General features: G+C 38.0%; 3 protein-coding genes and 1 long non-coding RNA gene across 6 annotated transcripts in view; 2 read left to right on the forward strand and 2 right to left on the reverse strand.

The window, feature by feature from the left end:
- Nucleotides 1-792: 792 nt before the first annotated feature.
- LOC111344238 (trafficking protein particle complex subunit 5) lies at nucleotides 793-9,366 on the reverse strand. Its single transcript, XM_088738964.1, has 7 exons — nucleotides 9,255-9,366; nucleotides 9,079-9,167; nucleotides 7,142-7,268; nucleotides 4,912-4,969; nucleotides 4,638-4,697; nucleotides 3,653-3,717; nucleotides 793-1,044 (listed from the first exon to the last, which is right to left on the reverse strand). The coding sequence occupies exons 1-7, from the start codon at nucleotides 9,321-9,323 to the stop codon at nucleotides 946-948; spliced, it is 567 nt and encodes a 188-aa protein (XP_088595090.1). The 5' UTR covers nucleotides 9,324-9,366; the 3' UTR covers nucleotides 793-945.
- LOC148720733 (uncharacterized) lies at nucleotides 2,269-2,649 on the forward strand. Its single transcript, XR_015993300.1, has 2 exons — nucleotides 2,269-2,490; nucleotides 2,598-2,649. It is a non-coding gene; the product is annotated as an uncharacterized LOC148720733 (long non-coding RNA).
- On the forward strand, nucleotides 9,365-12,668 carry LOC148720734 (protein Abitram-like). 2 transcript variants are annotated; one of them, XM_088738969.1, is made up of 6 exons: nucleotides 9,368-9,476; nucleotides 9,567-9,618; nucleotides 9,832-10,035; nucleotides 11,157-11,226; nucleotides 11,978-12,095; nucleotides 12,381-12,668. In XM_088738969.1, the coding sequence occupies exons 1-6, from the start codon at nucleotides 9,398-9,400 to the stop codon at nucleotides 12,404-12,406; spliced, it is 549 nt and encodes a 182-aa protein (XP_088595095.1). In that variant the 5' UTR covers nucleotides 9,368-9,397; the 3' UTR covers nucleotides 12,407-12,668. The 2 variants fall into 2 exon arrangements, with proteins under 2 accessions (XP_088595096.1, XP_088595095.1); XM_088738970.1 differs by lacking the exon at nucleotides 11,978-12,095 and having other exon boundaries at nucleotides 9,365-9,476.
- Nucleotides 12,669-15,224: 2,556 nt separating this feature from the next.
- Nucleotides 15,225-16,237, reverse strand: part of LOC148720735 (tetratricopeptide repeat protein 28-like) — an 11,975-nt gene continuing 10,962 nt past the window's right edge. For both annotated transcript variants that reach the window (XM_088738958.1, XM_088738959.1), the window contains one exon: nucleotides 15,225-16,009. In XM_088738958.1, the coding sequence (XP_088595084.1) occupies nucleotides 15,985-16,009 (25 nt within the window). In that variant the 3' untranslated portion in view covers nucleotides 15,225-15,984. The remainder of the gene's footprint in view (nucleotides 16,010-16,237) is intronic.

Raw genomic sequence — 16,237 nt, forward strand, 5'->3', positions numbered from 1 at the left:
TTGGCCATTTACAAGCATAGCCAAGGATCTGAACTCAGTTCTAAAGGACAAAGGTACAGTGCAAAATTTTAGAACCTTTGGAAAGTGAGGTATAGGATTAAAAAAAAATTAATTCGTTTAGACAAATCCAGTGGTCAGGGTGGGACTCGAACCCTGGAGCGACGGATTATGAGTCCGACACTCTAACCACTAAGCCACACTGCCTATAAAAAAAAAAAAAATGGAATTTGAACCATTTTTTAGACTGCAAGCAGTTCTTGCCTTTTGGCAACTTTGGTCATACGAGTCCCAAAAATTCAGTGGAAAAATAAAATTGAACAGATGTTAGCATGCAGTGTAGAACCCTGGAAACCCATTCCCCCTTACCATGTGGATTTCTTCTCTGTGCATATCAAATGAATACATTATCCTGCCAAAATGTCAATCTCATTCCCAGGCTTCCTCCCCCTTTTTCTTACCTCATTGTTGAGGAATTAAAAGAGGGGTAACACTTCTCAACAACAAGGAAGGCAAAGGAAGGCAGAGGAAAGGAGTCTGGGGAAAAGGTTGCCAAACGGGTAATGAGAATAAACATTCTCTTGCCTCATACACAAAGAAATTTATGGCAACTGAAAAGGATTGTAACTGAACAGTCATTGCCTGTCAGAAGGTTATGTGCAGATACCATATTTCCTTGAATAAGTGCCCTTCCCTCAATAAGCACACTCCCTCCCCTCCCTCCCAGGACATAGTGTCAATTATGTGCCCTGCTTGAAGAAGGCTCACATTCATAATGGTAGTGATACAAGCAAAACCTGTTTCTATTGCCACTTTATTTATAACTTAGGCTTCTAAAAACAACTATTTTCACAACTAACTTTTTAATTAATTATTTTCATGCTGAACTTTCCAAAAAAATTTTTTTTGCAATCTTGTCGATGTTTTCATTATTTACAGTTCATTTTCTCATCTCCCATCCATAGACTTGTCTCTCTGTATTACCGACTCTTCAAACTTGATCATCAAAGTTGTTCCTTTATGCCAGTGTGCAGTTACTTTTGCAGGCTACAACAAAATTACATCTATTAGCAAACTCAATGTAGCCAACCCATACTGTAAATCCCTCAGCAAAACTCCTCACTTGTCTTAACCTTTTACACCCGAACATCATTTCCTACACATTTCCTCTTATTAGTGATTACTGACAAAGAGAATTTGGTTAAAGCAATCAAGAGCTTCAGTAGTCTCCTATATTCTTGTTACTATTGATCAGTGATATTAATTAAAAGAGATGGGAGATGCTGGTTTTTCCCAAAGGATTGAAAGGTGAACTCCTTCACACTTGAGATCTCATTAGTCATTCTCCCTGCAGTCTGCCATACAATCCTTATGATGTTAGTTTAGAGAGTTTAGTATTGGACAAACCAAACTTCTATTTGATATTTTCTTTATTCTCATTGCTTGTTAGTCTCCTTTGCAGCCGTCTTTCGGGATGTCACGCAACGCTCCCTCGAAAGAAACGGCTGCTCACATTCGAACCACATTCCTTTCCCATTGTGTTTCAAACAACCAATTAAGTAAGGGTACTGCGAGTGATGTAATTTTCGAGTGAAGTTTATGTGAGATTTCCTTTCAGCCACATGGTATGGCAAGTGAAACGCCACAAAAAGTTGTGGAGGAAACCTCAAAGTATTTCATGTGTTCTTCGCCTTCAGCAGTCCAAGAACGAGTATTTATTTTCGGAAATAGTACCCATAACTTTGTGGAAATAATCAGATCTTCGTTGGACTTCAATATCAGCTGCTATGTGGGCAGCAAGTTGTTTATATGCAAAGCTGTGTGTTGCAAGCGGCTGCTGAAATTTCAATGAGCAACTGAAAAGGTTCTAGAGCTGAAGAGGGAAATTCTTGAATCTTTCCAAGGGAGGCCAAGAGCCAACCACTCGTCGCCAAATTTAATATCTTGTAGGGAACTTATAGACCACACGGAATCCGCATTGCCACGCTACCTTTATTCTTTTGCACGCTCGCCCTATATGCATTACACGGTAATTGTGAAGAAGAGCTCCCCAAAAAACCTGTCGGCCGACAGACGACCAACTGTCGGCCGACTGTCGGCCGACTGTCGGCCGACAGTTGGTCGTCTGTCGGCCGACAGTCGGCCGACAGTTGGTCGTCTGTCGGCCGACAGGTTTTGCCTGAAATATAGGCTACCTGTCGGCCGCCAGTCGGCCGACAGTCGGCCGACTGTTGGTAATGTGTCGGTAACCTGTCGGTACATACCATAAGAGGCCGCGTTGCATTGTTGGGCGATTGGAACGAAAGTGTTTGTATTGATACGTAGCTTATGGTTTTCAGAGTTTTTGGCCGAGTTTTCGATTAAATTATCTTCCTATGCGATTCTTAGATTGTCTGGTGTGTTGTAAATTACGCAAGTGATATATCCTATACGCATCTGATAACATTTTGGAAGAAACGTTTCTTTACATACTACCAACTTTGCCGTCGATCGGTAAGTAGGTGAAGTCTGTCGAGTCATACATCACCATTACGGATTGTTATGTCACGTTAACTGTTCGTTTTTTACACAATTTTTCTTTTTTCTTAACCTGTCGGTAGACTGTCGGCCGCCTGTCGGTCAACTGTCGGCCGACAGTCGGCCGACAGTCGGCCGACAGGTTTTTTGGGGAGCTCTTCTTCACAATTACCCATTACACAGCATTACCGTTACCATTACCATTAGCTTCATACTAATTAGATTATGTCATCACCGATATTATTACACAAACATGAACACGGTAGGGGGAGCTTGATAAATTAGAGATTTTCCAGAGCCTGTGGGCAGGTTTACTAATACATCTTGCTTCTGGACGACAAACTTTTGAATCACAAGCTTCTGGTAAGAATTAAAGCCTGCGATTTTGAAAGTTGACGATGCTTGAAGAAAAGCTTCATTAAGGATCACCATCTTGATTTTGTAATCTCAGGAGATCGTGGAAAGATAAAATGAGAAGTATTATTGGTCGAGTCATCTTTAGAAAATTTCGCACGCGACAGTTCCAGAAAATGGAACTGTAGCTGTGATTGGCTAAAATCGGGAAAGGAATGTGGTTTGAATGTGAGCAGCCGTTTCTTTCGGGGGAGCGTTACATGACATCCTGAAAGACAGCTGCGAAGGAGACTAACTGCTTGTCGGCTAGATATTGTTTTGTTATTGTAATGAGAAATTCTGTCTTGGTCACTCATGGGAGTGAAACAGTGAAGGATTCACAGAGACTGTAGGAATTAAATTTGACATAATTCACCCAACCATTGCAATGCAACTTGATTTTGCTGATTGATCAGCAGCAAATGTGACTGCATAACATGTCTGATAAAATCTGAAGCGCTCAAAGCTTAACATACAAGGCAAGAAGTGCCAAGAGCTTATCACTAGCGGTAGTGGTAAGCCACACAGAATAATACCAAAACAGTGGATCACATTCAAGAAACCCTTTGATTGGCTTCTCAAACTCTAAATATCCTTTGGTATTCACCTCTGTCGCTCAGTAAATATTCATCAACAGCCACCTCCAGTTTGGTGAATAGTTGTTAAATAACTATATTTAACTGACATTAATTACATTGAAATCAACAATATGACACTAATTAAAAAAGATATTTGAAGAACTTACAAAATTACATCCATGTAACACAGCTTCAACTATGCCAGCAGTGAAAGATGCACAGTTCAGACTTCCTATCAAAAGTATGAAATGAGAGAGTATGAAAACCAGGTAGCAAAACTCCAAGGTGGCAAGAGTCTGTTTAGGCCATCAACAACAGTGCATGGCAATTACTGCTTGTTGAGAGATTTCTCCTGGGCCACAAACATACATGTATGTAACTGGGGAGAGTTTTTGTCACTTCAATCATAGTGATTATATAGACCAGTTTAGATTTTCTAAAACTTTGCTTTATACAGTAGAACTCGCTATGAAGCCAAGGGGGATCAAATGAGTGTATCTAAACTTTTTAAGGTTTAGACCCAGGGGTTTAACTAACAAATTATGCCAGCTGCCAGCTTAAATTTCAAGTAAGGCAGCTCAAAGGTGGTGAACGATTGTACAGTGTACTCTCAGAAGTGCACATTCTGCTTTACCATGCAATTGCCAGCCGAAAATCCAGCCAGTGATCACCGCTTTTTCATCAGGTGAATTTTACTGGCAGCCAGTACCTAGCGACAACCCTGTATACCTTCAAATCCCCTATTTCTTCTAAACCCCGAGTTTAAATTTGTTTCAAATCGATGCTCAAATATCTCATAGATGTGGGATTGTACCAACACTAGTGTACACTTGTTAAACTTACTGTAAGGACCTCTCAGTATTAAATTTTCAAACTTCCAAGTACACTACAATAACACATATTGAAAATTCTCTCGGAGTCTTGTCTAACTATGCTTAATACATATGTTCAAATAGCCTTATCTTATGCACACACTTTACACTAAAAAAAAGCTATCTTATAAAAAAGGATTAATTGATGTGTCACATTAATATTCCAGAAGACACAATATCTTTCTAAAACTCCTTACTTTTACCTGTTGTCTAAACAAATTAAATTTTTTTTTTAATTCTATACCTCACTTTCCAAAGGTTCTAAAATTTTGTACTGTACCTTTGTCCTTTGGAACTGAGATAAACTTATTGACTAGAGGTTCTTTTTCAATTATATAATCTGAAAGAACTGTTAAGGTCTCACAAACTTTTTTGATGCAGAATGAACCTTACTCCCTCAAGGAAAAGATGCTGGCAGCCCTTTGTAATCAAATGTAATGGCTGTGGTAATAATCATTTTAACATTTCTTAACACAAGACCTTTATTTCTAGAAGCATGTTCAACTTTGAATCGCACTGGGAATCAAAATTTTTTTTCAACTTCAGAAGGATACATGTTTTGTCATCATCATTGGCTTGCTCCAACTTATCAGCTTCTTTGCCAAATAAAGACTACAAGGAAATAAAATGTGAAATCCAGAAGAAATTAGTTAAATTAGACTCTAAACAATAAAACACAACAAAAAATAAATAAACAAACAATGTCTCAATTTTAAAAATTCTAAAACAGGATCCTGTTTGATATTTAATATCACAACTCTTTCATTCTTATGAGTGACCAAAGCAGAATTTCTCCTCACGATATCAATACAATATATCAAGCAGACAAGTTATGTGAATTAAGAAAAAAAAAAAAAACAAACAAATAGGGGATTATTGGTTAATCCAATACAGTCCAGCCTTGATTATCAGGACCTTGACCATCCAGATTTCTCAATTATCTGGACCTTTTTTTCTGGTCCAAAACTTTTCATGAACATTAATTAGTCATGATCAATATCTGTAACCATACTCTTTTTAAAACTACAGCATTGAAAAGTGAAATAAAGGCAATGTTCTTCTTTCAGACAAACACACTGACTTACTTCAACATTTTCGGCCTATGTAAAAACATTTTTCATCAATTTTAAGTGTTATTCCCGTTGGACAATTAAGGTGTAGACCATATCTTTTTCAAAACAATTTGTAAATTAATGTTTTGTTTCAGGATGAAATGTCCCTTTCTTAATGTAATCAGTTTCTGTTCCTCTTTATTTAGTCATGATCAATGTCTGTAACCATACTCTTTTTAAAACTACAGCATTGAAAAGTGAAGTAAAGGCTATGTTCTTCTTTCAGACAAACAAACTTACTTAGAGTACTTACACATTTTCGGCCTATGTAAAAACCTTTTTCATTAATTTTAAGTGTTATTCCTGTTGGACAGTTACTCTTAAATATTCATATTCTCGATTATCCAGACCCTCACTTATCAGGACTATTTCATCTAGTCCCAATGAGTCTGGATAATGGAGGTTTGGCTATAATTATTAAATTCTCAGAACTGAAACCATGCATTATCAATTCAGTTGATAAAAGCAAATTATCTTGTAGATAGATATATACTAGATAGATGGATGGATGATGGATGGAACCCTTTATTTTAATGTGGCACTTTATCAAATGAAAATATAAAGTGATAATAAAATTTGGTTTACATAAAATCCGTATGCAATACAAGTTATATATTTACTATTAGAAAGCTCAATGTTCTAGAACTAGTTTTACTGGTGCTCATAGTAGTAGTCCAGCTTACCCATAAACATTTTTAGCCAAGTTTCTTCTTTTAAACTGTTTGGAAAATCATTCCAGATTCTTGCTCCGGTAAAAGCAGAATTGTTTCTGTAAAAGTCTGTGTGACGTTTAGGGAGCGCAAGATTCATTCTGGAAGATCGCAGTCGATAATCATGAAAAGAGGCGCTATGGGCAAACATTTCAGACAGGTACAGGGGAGTGAGACCACTCAGATAGATAGATAGATAGATATAATTATACTTTAGATAGATAGATATAATTATACTTTAGATAGATAGATAGATACAGTTTATTTAGAGAGGGTGGCACGGAATAGTTGAAGTAACTAATAAACTTGTGGCCCTCTATTTAAAAAATTCTTACAAGCAATGTATAATGAATTCTAACATAGCTATCAATAAAAACTAGGAATATCTAGCTGATAACAAGATGAATTAAGAGTAAAAATAAAATGTAACTTGAGAGCAAATGATGAATCATATGTTAGACTATAAAAATAATGATGTTGTGGTCTGATCCCTTTTTTTCTGCAACGCTCAATCCCTGGATAGCCCCTTCACACCTCAGATCTCATTACTAATTCTCCTTACTGTCTGCAGTAAAATTCTTATGATGTTGGCTTAGAAAATTTGGAATCAGATCAACTACCGTAATAATCCCCTACTTGATATTTCTTTTTAATCTCATCACTTGTCTGCTTGACATTGTACTGATATTGTAAGGAGAAATTCTGTCTCGGTCACTCATGGAAGTTAAAGTTGAAGAGTTAGGTCTGCACTTGAACCAAGAAGCCCACATTTCTGCAACTTATTCTGTCTTTCTCACCCCAGTCTCTTCTCGCCCTAAGAATAAGTTATTCTTGGGACGAGAAGAGATTGGGGTAAGAAAGAGAGGACACCGCCATAGTCCACAGCAGTGTTATGTTAGTCTGCGATCCATTCTTGTCATTTTTACTATTAATAATAATAATTATGATACTTTTTTACTTACTTTCCACAAAACTGACTTGATGAAAAGGAGAATGTTTAGTACTCTCACTTCCCTTTTCATTCCTTTCTCCCTCAACACCAACACATCGAGTATTCTGGAACCCACTTGTTGGCCTAATTCTGACAACCTGTTTTTTTTTTTTTTAACAAAAATCAACATCACTTACAATAATCCACAGCATTCCACACTATTTTTCCTAAAGTATCTTGGTGGGCCATAATCCTAAATCCTTGAATTTAATTGGCTAATTGTACACTCATAATTAGTCCAGATTTTCACAGAGCAGACCACTATCCAGAATCCTTTTGTGTGCCCATATAGAACAAAAACTATCTGCTAAGGGCCATAAAAAACTCCCCCTCCCCCCCTCTCTCCTGCTGTCCCTGCTAACTAACATATAATTTTAACAGTAGTTAGGAGGTCTTTGTGTTTGTTTCTCAATCTTGACCCCTTAAGATCTTTAACAAATGGTGAACGCCATAGCATGTACTATTTGAGTTATGGATGCACGCCGGAGGTTGCTAAGCACGAAAGAAGCTTAAGAGTTGCACGAGGCGATAGCCGAGTGCGACTCTAACTTCTTGAGTGCTTAGGCAAACCTCCCAAGTGCATCCATAACTCAATAGTACATGCTATGGCGTTCACCATTTTTTTTATAACATAACATTGATACATTGGAACAAGAGTTCCCTTTTATCTAACAAATCTTGTGTGATAAGAAAAAACAACCGCGTGCGGAAAAATAGTCTTAGCATTTACTCACGTCAGCAGCATGGACCCAGGGGCAAATAGTAGATGCTGAATTAACCAATCAGAGCGTGCGCTTTGCTTTAGTGGTGTTATAAATATATTTTGGCCCATCAGTGGTCAGTCAATAATGCTCAGTTATTCATTCTCTCAGTCTCATATTAATCAACCAACTGAACTTACAGCAGGGCTCCACACTAACTTTTTAAACTTACTAGCCAAGAGGCTAGTGACAACTTCTTAGATGTTACGACAATTTCAGTTTGCTTACTGGCCAAACTGGCGAGTGGAAATTGAAAACCACCAACCAAAACTCAATTTTTTCTAGTCTGTGGCTAGTTGGCTACTGCTAGCACAGGGGGCCCATACAATATGTTTGTGTAGCTGACTGTTGTTTGATAGTGAATGTACCAGAGTTACCCTTTGCCTCACCTATAGTGATATATTGCTGACTATGTACATAATTCAAAATGATTTCTTCCAATTCAAAATAATGTTGTCCAATCAGAAAAGGGCAATCAGACGTGATGGTTTCTGGCTGGCACACGAGAATCTTGCTATGCATCCCAGGCGCTCAAATACTGTGGGATTTTGATTTTCTTCAAGGGCTAGCTCCAGTCTGTTTGGATGGATTTTCGATTGGAAGGTACGAGGAGAATTGTGCATCTTTTGACCTTAATGCTGCGAAGTTTGATAGCGGAGTGATGCGATTTTCGGGGAGAAAATCGCTTGGGTGATTGAACCCTTTCAAAACAAGGTTTCCACCCTTGTCTCTATTTTATACATTAACGACGAACTCACACTTATTCAAAATCGCTAAAAAAAGAACACTTTTGAGGAAAAAGGACGACTATACACTACAGGTAAAGTAATTCAACGTTTATTTATCAATGATTCATGTACATACTCGACAATATATCACTATAGGTGAGGCAAACGGTAAATCTGCTACATTCACTATAAAAAACAGTCGGCTACACAAACAGATTGTATGGGCCCCCTTTGCCGCTAGTGGCGAGCCCTGCTTTCCAACAGAATATCGATCTTAATTCTGTCCGAGTCTGGAACCAGTAGATGCTAGGTAAATTACATATCACAATCACTCAATTAACTACACAAGACTTCCATCGCAGCAGACTCATAACAAAGAATTTTGATTTTTCTGCTCCTGGGGTACTGTTTTCACTCACTTGCTTTGAAGTTCCGGTACAGTGTGAACTCTGTTTTGGCAATACTGAACCATCTCCGAAAACAGCAAGCCAAAAGTGCTTACATTTATCTACAAAAAAACACAGAGATAGTTGTTAAAGTACGAAAAATAATCGATTATCCGATCACAAAGCGTATCATTTCAACCACTGAATACCTCATTCCGTCCTTTACTGAGCGGTTTTTCAAGGATGTTTGTCGATCTACCTCTTCGGACTGACTCCATCTTGTTTTAGGCTTGGATGCTAAGATAGAAGGCTTGGATGCTAAGATAAAAGGCTTGACTGCTCATGTGCCAAAATGGCGGACGCAGAGGATGCGAAGTGTCTGCAAAGGAAATCAGTCGTAGAGCGATACTTTACGCGTATTTTTAAGACAGGTTTGAAGTGGTTACATTTTAAAGCTTGTTATTGATTTTATTTTTTAGAAAAAAATTTTGACTATCTTTTTTTTTTGCTGCAATTCTCAGATATAATGGGGAAATTTTGCGAAGATCAATGTGTGCTGCAGCATTCAAACAAGTAAGAAACTGTTGGAAGAACGACCCCCCAAACCAACTTTTAGCCAACAGCGAATGGGAAAAGGGGTTATGTTGATGATTTAGAGTGTGATAGAAACAGGAATGGTATTCTTCACACGAGAAGAACTCTTCAAACATGACGTGTAACTAATTTTTAGCGTTAACGATTGTACATGTCGAATTATTGCAAATGACTTTGCTTGTTATTTTTCAGGATATGTGTGATTACTGTTGCACCCAGTCACCCATTACTTGGATGCAAGCAGATTGTGAAAGTGGATTTCCAAGTGAGCACTAACGTCAATCGACTGGATAACAAAGTTTCAGGGAAAGGGAAGAAAGGTGCTCAGCATTTACAACCAGAGTCTTTAATCTGTGAAGTCAAAAGTTCAGATGGCAGCAAGTATTCACTGTATAGGTATGAAAAAAAAAAATTTTTATACAATAAAAAAATTATTACACAACTCGGGCAGTCAGAGGGCCAATAACTAAAATCAACCAATCAAAATGCTCTATTGCAGGTCAATATTCTCTCAGTATTGGACCAGGCACTGTCCCAAATGGTCCCGAATGATACCGCACTTGTGTCCCTTTGAACTTCAGTCGTATAATAAATCTCTTTTTAACCAAGCTTGCTGGGGACCATAGTGGAAGAATATTGGCCCTCTGTCTTTTTTGTACGGACCTCGGGCTGATATTCTCCCAGTACGGCCCTCGCGCTTGGTTAATAAGATATATGTAACCCTTACACTTTAAATCTTGCATAGTGTTAACCAGAGAATACACCTAAAGCCATTTTTAATGTCAGAGTGGCCAAACTCTATAAATCTGAAATCTGAAGATGTAACATGAGATTGCATCCCTCCCTCCACCCACCCACCCCTTCCAAAATTTTCTTGCAACTGTTTTTCTCAGTCTCTGCCCACAAACTAAGGTTCCTTGTTAAAGTAAAAGTACATCACCAAAATTACAATAACCACGCTTGGACAGAAATCAGGTCTTTTTTTGGATGGATTTGAAATTTATGTTGTTTGAAATTCTCCTAAAGGGAAAAAGGTATATTCAAATTTTCTTTTATTTGGGAGATTTAGGAAACTGAACAAGTGGTTCAAAAACATTTTTTCTTTATCCAGGAGGTAAAAAAGGTAAAGTCTGTTTACAAGCCAAGTGGCCCATCGGGCCAGTGCCTAACTCCAATTTCTGTAACATGAAGTGACTACGAGTCTTCTTACCCCCCCCCCCCCTTTCTGAATGGGATGCTGGTTCATTGTAGGGTTATCCTCCAGCACTAAATTAGCCGGTACCCATTTAAACACCTAGATGAAGAGAGGCATTGGAGGAGTAAGTTGTCTTGTCTAAGAATGCTGCACAATGTCCCCCACCTGGGCTCAAACCCAGACCGATAGATCCAGAGTCAAATGCTCTAACCATGAGGACACCATGCCTCCAGGAGACTCCCTCATATTGGGGGAGAGTTGACATACACATAGTGGCCACTATTAATTCTTGATATGCTTTTATATCATGATCTTATACAAGCTGCATTAAAGGAAAGCTGGTTGAAGTTAATGAAGAACTGGTCACAAAGCCGCAACTCTTGTTAGAAAAGGTTTGGCACTTACAAATCTATAAATATATCAACTCATGTTAATAAAGAGAGGAGAGATTTTTTGAGAGTTCTTAATTGTGTAGTGGTAAGAATCTTAGGCTTCCTGATTGCTCCACAAACTGCCCAAGTGCATTTTTAAAACCCCTTCATCTCATAAGTATTTCTCCTTATCTTTTACAATACAATTCTTACGATGTTGGTTTGGAAAATTCGGTATTGGCTCTAATTATAAAATCTCCTTATTGATATTTTTCTTTATTCTCATCACTTGTCTGCCTAATATTGTATTTAATATTGTGTAGTAAGGACAAATTCTGCCTTGATCACTTGTCTGTCCAACCTTTAATAACCTTGCTTTTGCCTGCTAAAAATGTGAATCAATTGTACTCTCATGGCTCAATATTAACTTTTCAACTTACTAGCCAAGTGGCTTGTGACAACTTAGATGTTACAACAATTTCAGTTTGTTTACTAGCCAAACTGGCCAGGGAAAATTGAAAACCACTTGCCAAAACTGAATCTCTACTAGTCTGTGGCTAGTTGGCTACCGTAAGTGTTGAGCCCTAACTGTAGCCTGTCACATTTCTTGTGCAGCAAATGAAAATGTGTAACCTAAATCTTGTCTGAGTTCATGGCCCTGATTATGCTTCCAACATCTGAAATATAAACTTATTGACAGACACTTGTACATCCGCGCTAAAGATTTATGATAATTTGTTCTGCTTCAATTTTTTCTTATTTTGGCTTTTAGCCAGAAACTGAAGGCTACCTTGCTGTAGTCCTTCCAAAACTTACTGAGAATATTCTTGATGGACTCTTGACAAAAGAAGAATATGAAAACCTTCTAGAGGACAGAGAAGGACAAAATGGTATGAGATAAACAATTTTTTCTATTTTGTTGGCATTTTTAGGTGAAGAAAATCATCGCTTGATTTCAAGGCCTAACCCTCTTACCTGAAGAGTGACGGGGGAGGGGAATATGCGGCGCAGTTGATTTCTATAGTAGTGAGATTTGATAGGAGCAGTGCTTTTAGGCTAATCTTGGCCAGACGTTCGGTTAAATAGTGAAAAATTAGCTTTTTAAAAGATCAGAGATCGATTGCAAATTCTGGTGAACAAGCATTTTAAAGGTTTCTGTGTTGTTGTGCCGGCAGGTTGTGCCAAAGCTACGGGCCTATAGTCAGCCTATGGTATCAACTTTGTGCAATTGGAGTGTGTGACAGTCGGGGAAGATGGCTACAGCGGTTGTCTCGCTTTGAGTGAAAATGGTAGGATGAAGAGCAGACGGATAGAATAACTCAAGGCGTGATGGATAAGATTGCATTCCTCAACGGTCTTATCGACAATACGTTGATGATTCAAGAAACGATTAGTGTGAGAGAGATGTAACCTGTAATAAAGCTACAATAGAGAAGATATTTGTTAGCAAACATTGTGAATAACTGTTTTCATCGATCACGGGAAAATGACATCCGTCGGGGAATGAATTAGCGGCTGTACCCTCGTTTTACTGTAGAGCGGGAAAGGAATTTACCGCATTACCTCGAATAAGCGTCCTCCCCCTCCCCCCTTTCAAAGAAGCAAAAGTGGAATCAGTGTAGGAGAGTAGTTTCTTTTCCGTTCCAGTTATTTCTGGCTTCATGGCTTGCAGAGTTCCTTTATTTAAATTTTTGTCTTATTACTGCGCTAATTCAGAAACGCGTCGATTAAGCTGAAAGATTGAATAAAGGTCAGGGCGCTAATTCGAGAAATTACCGTACGGTATATCGGTGCCTTTATTCAGTATTACTAATTAAAGAGTAACTAAAGAAGGGATTGAACTTCGCGAACACGATGGGTAAAATTAAAAATTGTAACTAATTTAAACAAGAGCATCAAACTAAGCAATTGCAATCACTTACCAAGATGACTGGACATAAAAAATCTAATTCCTATCCTCCACCCCAAATAATGCTTAAGACGATTACTGACTTTAAATTTCGCAACATACGAGTAAGGTAAATAGAACCAGTGATTTACAAACGATGGGCGTGTTTTGTGTTTTATTTTTGTACTTTTAACAGCCCACCGAAACCATCGCAATAAACTGTTTCTCTTTTTAATCTAAAAGAATTTTAAAATTTTCACGCAAAGTGGACTTCGATGAGTTTTTTTAGATCAATACAGGTGGTTGTATGGCTTTCGAATGACAGAAAAGCTTCGGTAACCACTGTATTTAGCGTACTTTTAGCTTCCGGTGGCAATTAATTCTTATGTTTATTATCTTGGGCACTGTTTTAAAGCTTTCACTCGTTTCCTATCTTGATATCTCGTAAAATAGAGACGGTGATGGTAACGGCAGGTGACGAGAATGAACTCTTATTCAAGTTGCTTTTCGTATAGTTCTCAAAACAGTGCCACAGTAAAAAGGCAAAAATAATTTGTCCACAGTAAATAGGGGAGTCGAGGGTTTCAATGACCGAAAGAAGAAGCAAGGAATTCAAACTCTGTCTAGGTCGTGCCTAATCTCTTCTCTCCACTGAAGCTCTCTTCATTCCGAGAGGGACTGCACAGACTACCAGCAGCTCATTTGCGCACTTTCAGTTTAAAACGCTTTAAAAGATTAAACCCGGAATGTAACGCGAAGGACAACGTTTTGCGTCTCGAGTAGCTTTGTTACTAATGCGGGCGAGAACTGACGTCACAAAGCTCGTATGAGGTTATTGTAGCGAGTTGGGACGAGGTGAAATACTCTAAACGACAACAGCAAAGATGGGTTTTAAAAAGGCGCTGAAAGCGCTTGAAATCATACATACATACATATGTTAATCGACCACTCCCCAAGGGGGCTTTTCAGGGCCAACTCCCACCCAGTAACCACTCTAGGGGAGGACATCCATCACACAGTAATCTCGTGCGTGGGAAATTAACGTCTCCTACCCCTATCCTTGCAGGAGACGGGACCTCCAGTTATTCGTCCCATCCGAGAAGACTAGAGTATCTAACCATTTCTTAATATAGAAAGGTAGCATATTCTTCTCACTTGTTTTAAGACCTTGAGTGTTGGCCCGGCCGGGGCTCGAACCCTCGACCTCCCGCACAACAGTCCAGCGCTCTATCCCTTGAGCTAACTTGGAGGCGGTTGAATCCTTGAATCCTTGAGAAGCCAGAAGCCAAAATTAACCGGAGGCTTCAGTGTAACCCATATTATCCGTTTAAAATGGTTGAAGGAAACAGTAAGTGAAATTAGCGTTTATCCCTCTGAAAGTGCGAGTGTAAGAATCGGTAAGCTGGCTTAAATAGGGCTGAAACTACCTCACCGGCAGAACTTTAGATTAAGCTTGGTGCGTTAACTCAAAGTGTGATGTAAAGATCCATTATACTCTCAGCTCTTTCTTATCCTTTTCCGTTTTTATTTTTTTTGTGTGTGTTTTGTTTTGTTTGGTTTTTTTGTTTTTTTCTGTACAACGTTAAGAGCCTATTTATGCAATCAAAATTACCGGTTAGCAACTTAGTTTTTCAAGGAGGACGAACGCAGTTTTGTAACTGACTCTCGCTTCCTTTTTTCATTACTTATTTACGGTAGTATGTAACGGGTGTTTTTTTCTTTTCGATCAACGATTGATTTTCCTGTTTATGGAAGAGACAATAGGAATAACTTTTCTTCAAGGGTGAAAAGCATTCTGGGATGAATAATGACTTTTTGATTGCGCCTTGTGATTGATGTAGAAATCACTGGTTTCATTTGACAAAAAATTGGTGCTTCTCTCAACTTGATCGACCTCATCTATTTGATCGTGTCAAATTAGCCAGCTGCTACTGATTCAAAGTTTTTATCAATTGGCAGAGCTCGTTCTTATTCTGAGTCAGTAGAAAACGATTTTACATTGGAACAGTAACGGCTTTCGTTTCCATGGTTACTGATTGCTTGTAGAATTGTACTGGAGGCCAATGTAAGTTTGTTTAGGTAATGAAGGAAAGCTAATCGAATATCTACGAAAGCAAAGAAGAAAGAGGTATAAGTTTACTGAAATCCTGCTTTAATTTACGAAACAAAGTTGATCACTCCAAACATCTCATCGATAATAATTATGCATAATTAAAAAGAGATGATCCAATCGATCAGCTAAAATGCAGAATAACTCCTTGTAAATATCAATTATATCTGTTTCTTACATTATGAGCCCAGTTAAACTTAGTTGAAAATATCCAACTTTTTCGTCTGTTCTCGATTTTTTTACGAGCCTGTTGGACATAATGGGTCCATTTTTTTAACATTAACTGATAAATTCTTCAATAATTTTTTTCTCACTTTTACCAAAGGTAGTTCAAATAGCTCAAACCTTGCCAACGTGAAGAAAAAAAATGCAATTATGACTCCGATTAAAAAAAATTAAGATTAAATTCAATTTGCTAGGTCTTTTCCAGACGAGCCTTCGGCTAGACTTATTTACAAATGTCCCATGAAAAGTTTTTTCTTCATTTATACCAAGTGAAGTTCAAGGGGCAGCATCTTGATAAAAATGCTTCTTAGTTTTCGTCAAAAAAATCGAAAAAATACAATCCCTTAAGTTACATAAGTCAGATTATGTAACCACCGAAGGTTAACTGCTTAACTACTGTCTTGGGAGAAGCATTTTATGAAAAGAAAAATTCTAATTCCTCTTAAAATTCATTCTTAGAGACTAATTGTACATTATATACAAATGTTAAACCGTTCATGATCAGCAAAAGAATTAACCAAAAGCTCTGCTGAATGTTCCCTTTAGGCTTCATTCTTCATTCCTCTTCCAATTCGTCCTTCCTAAACCAACAAAAAGAAACAGGCATAAAATAAACAAAACAAAAAAAACTGTAGATCTATAATGAATAAGAAGTAAATCAAAAGTATCTTTTCAAACATTCTTTAGCCAAAATCATTGCCAAACCGTCACCTTCGGACGAAAGTTTTAAATGGTCATTCTGATAGTGTTAAAACGTTCACGTCCCACTTCTCAACTCAATTTCCTTAAACGTTATTTGGCACTCTCGA

This window comes from Stylophora pistillata, chromosome 11 (genome assembly GCF_964205215.1).
Source record: "Stylophora pistillata chromosome 11, jaStyPist1.2, whole genome shotgun sequence".
NCBI lineage: Eukaryota > Metazoa > Cnidaria > Anthozoa > Scleractinia > Pocilloporidae > Stylophora > Stylophora pistillata.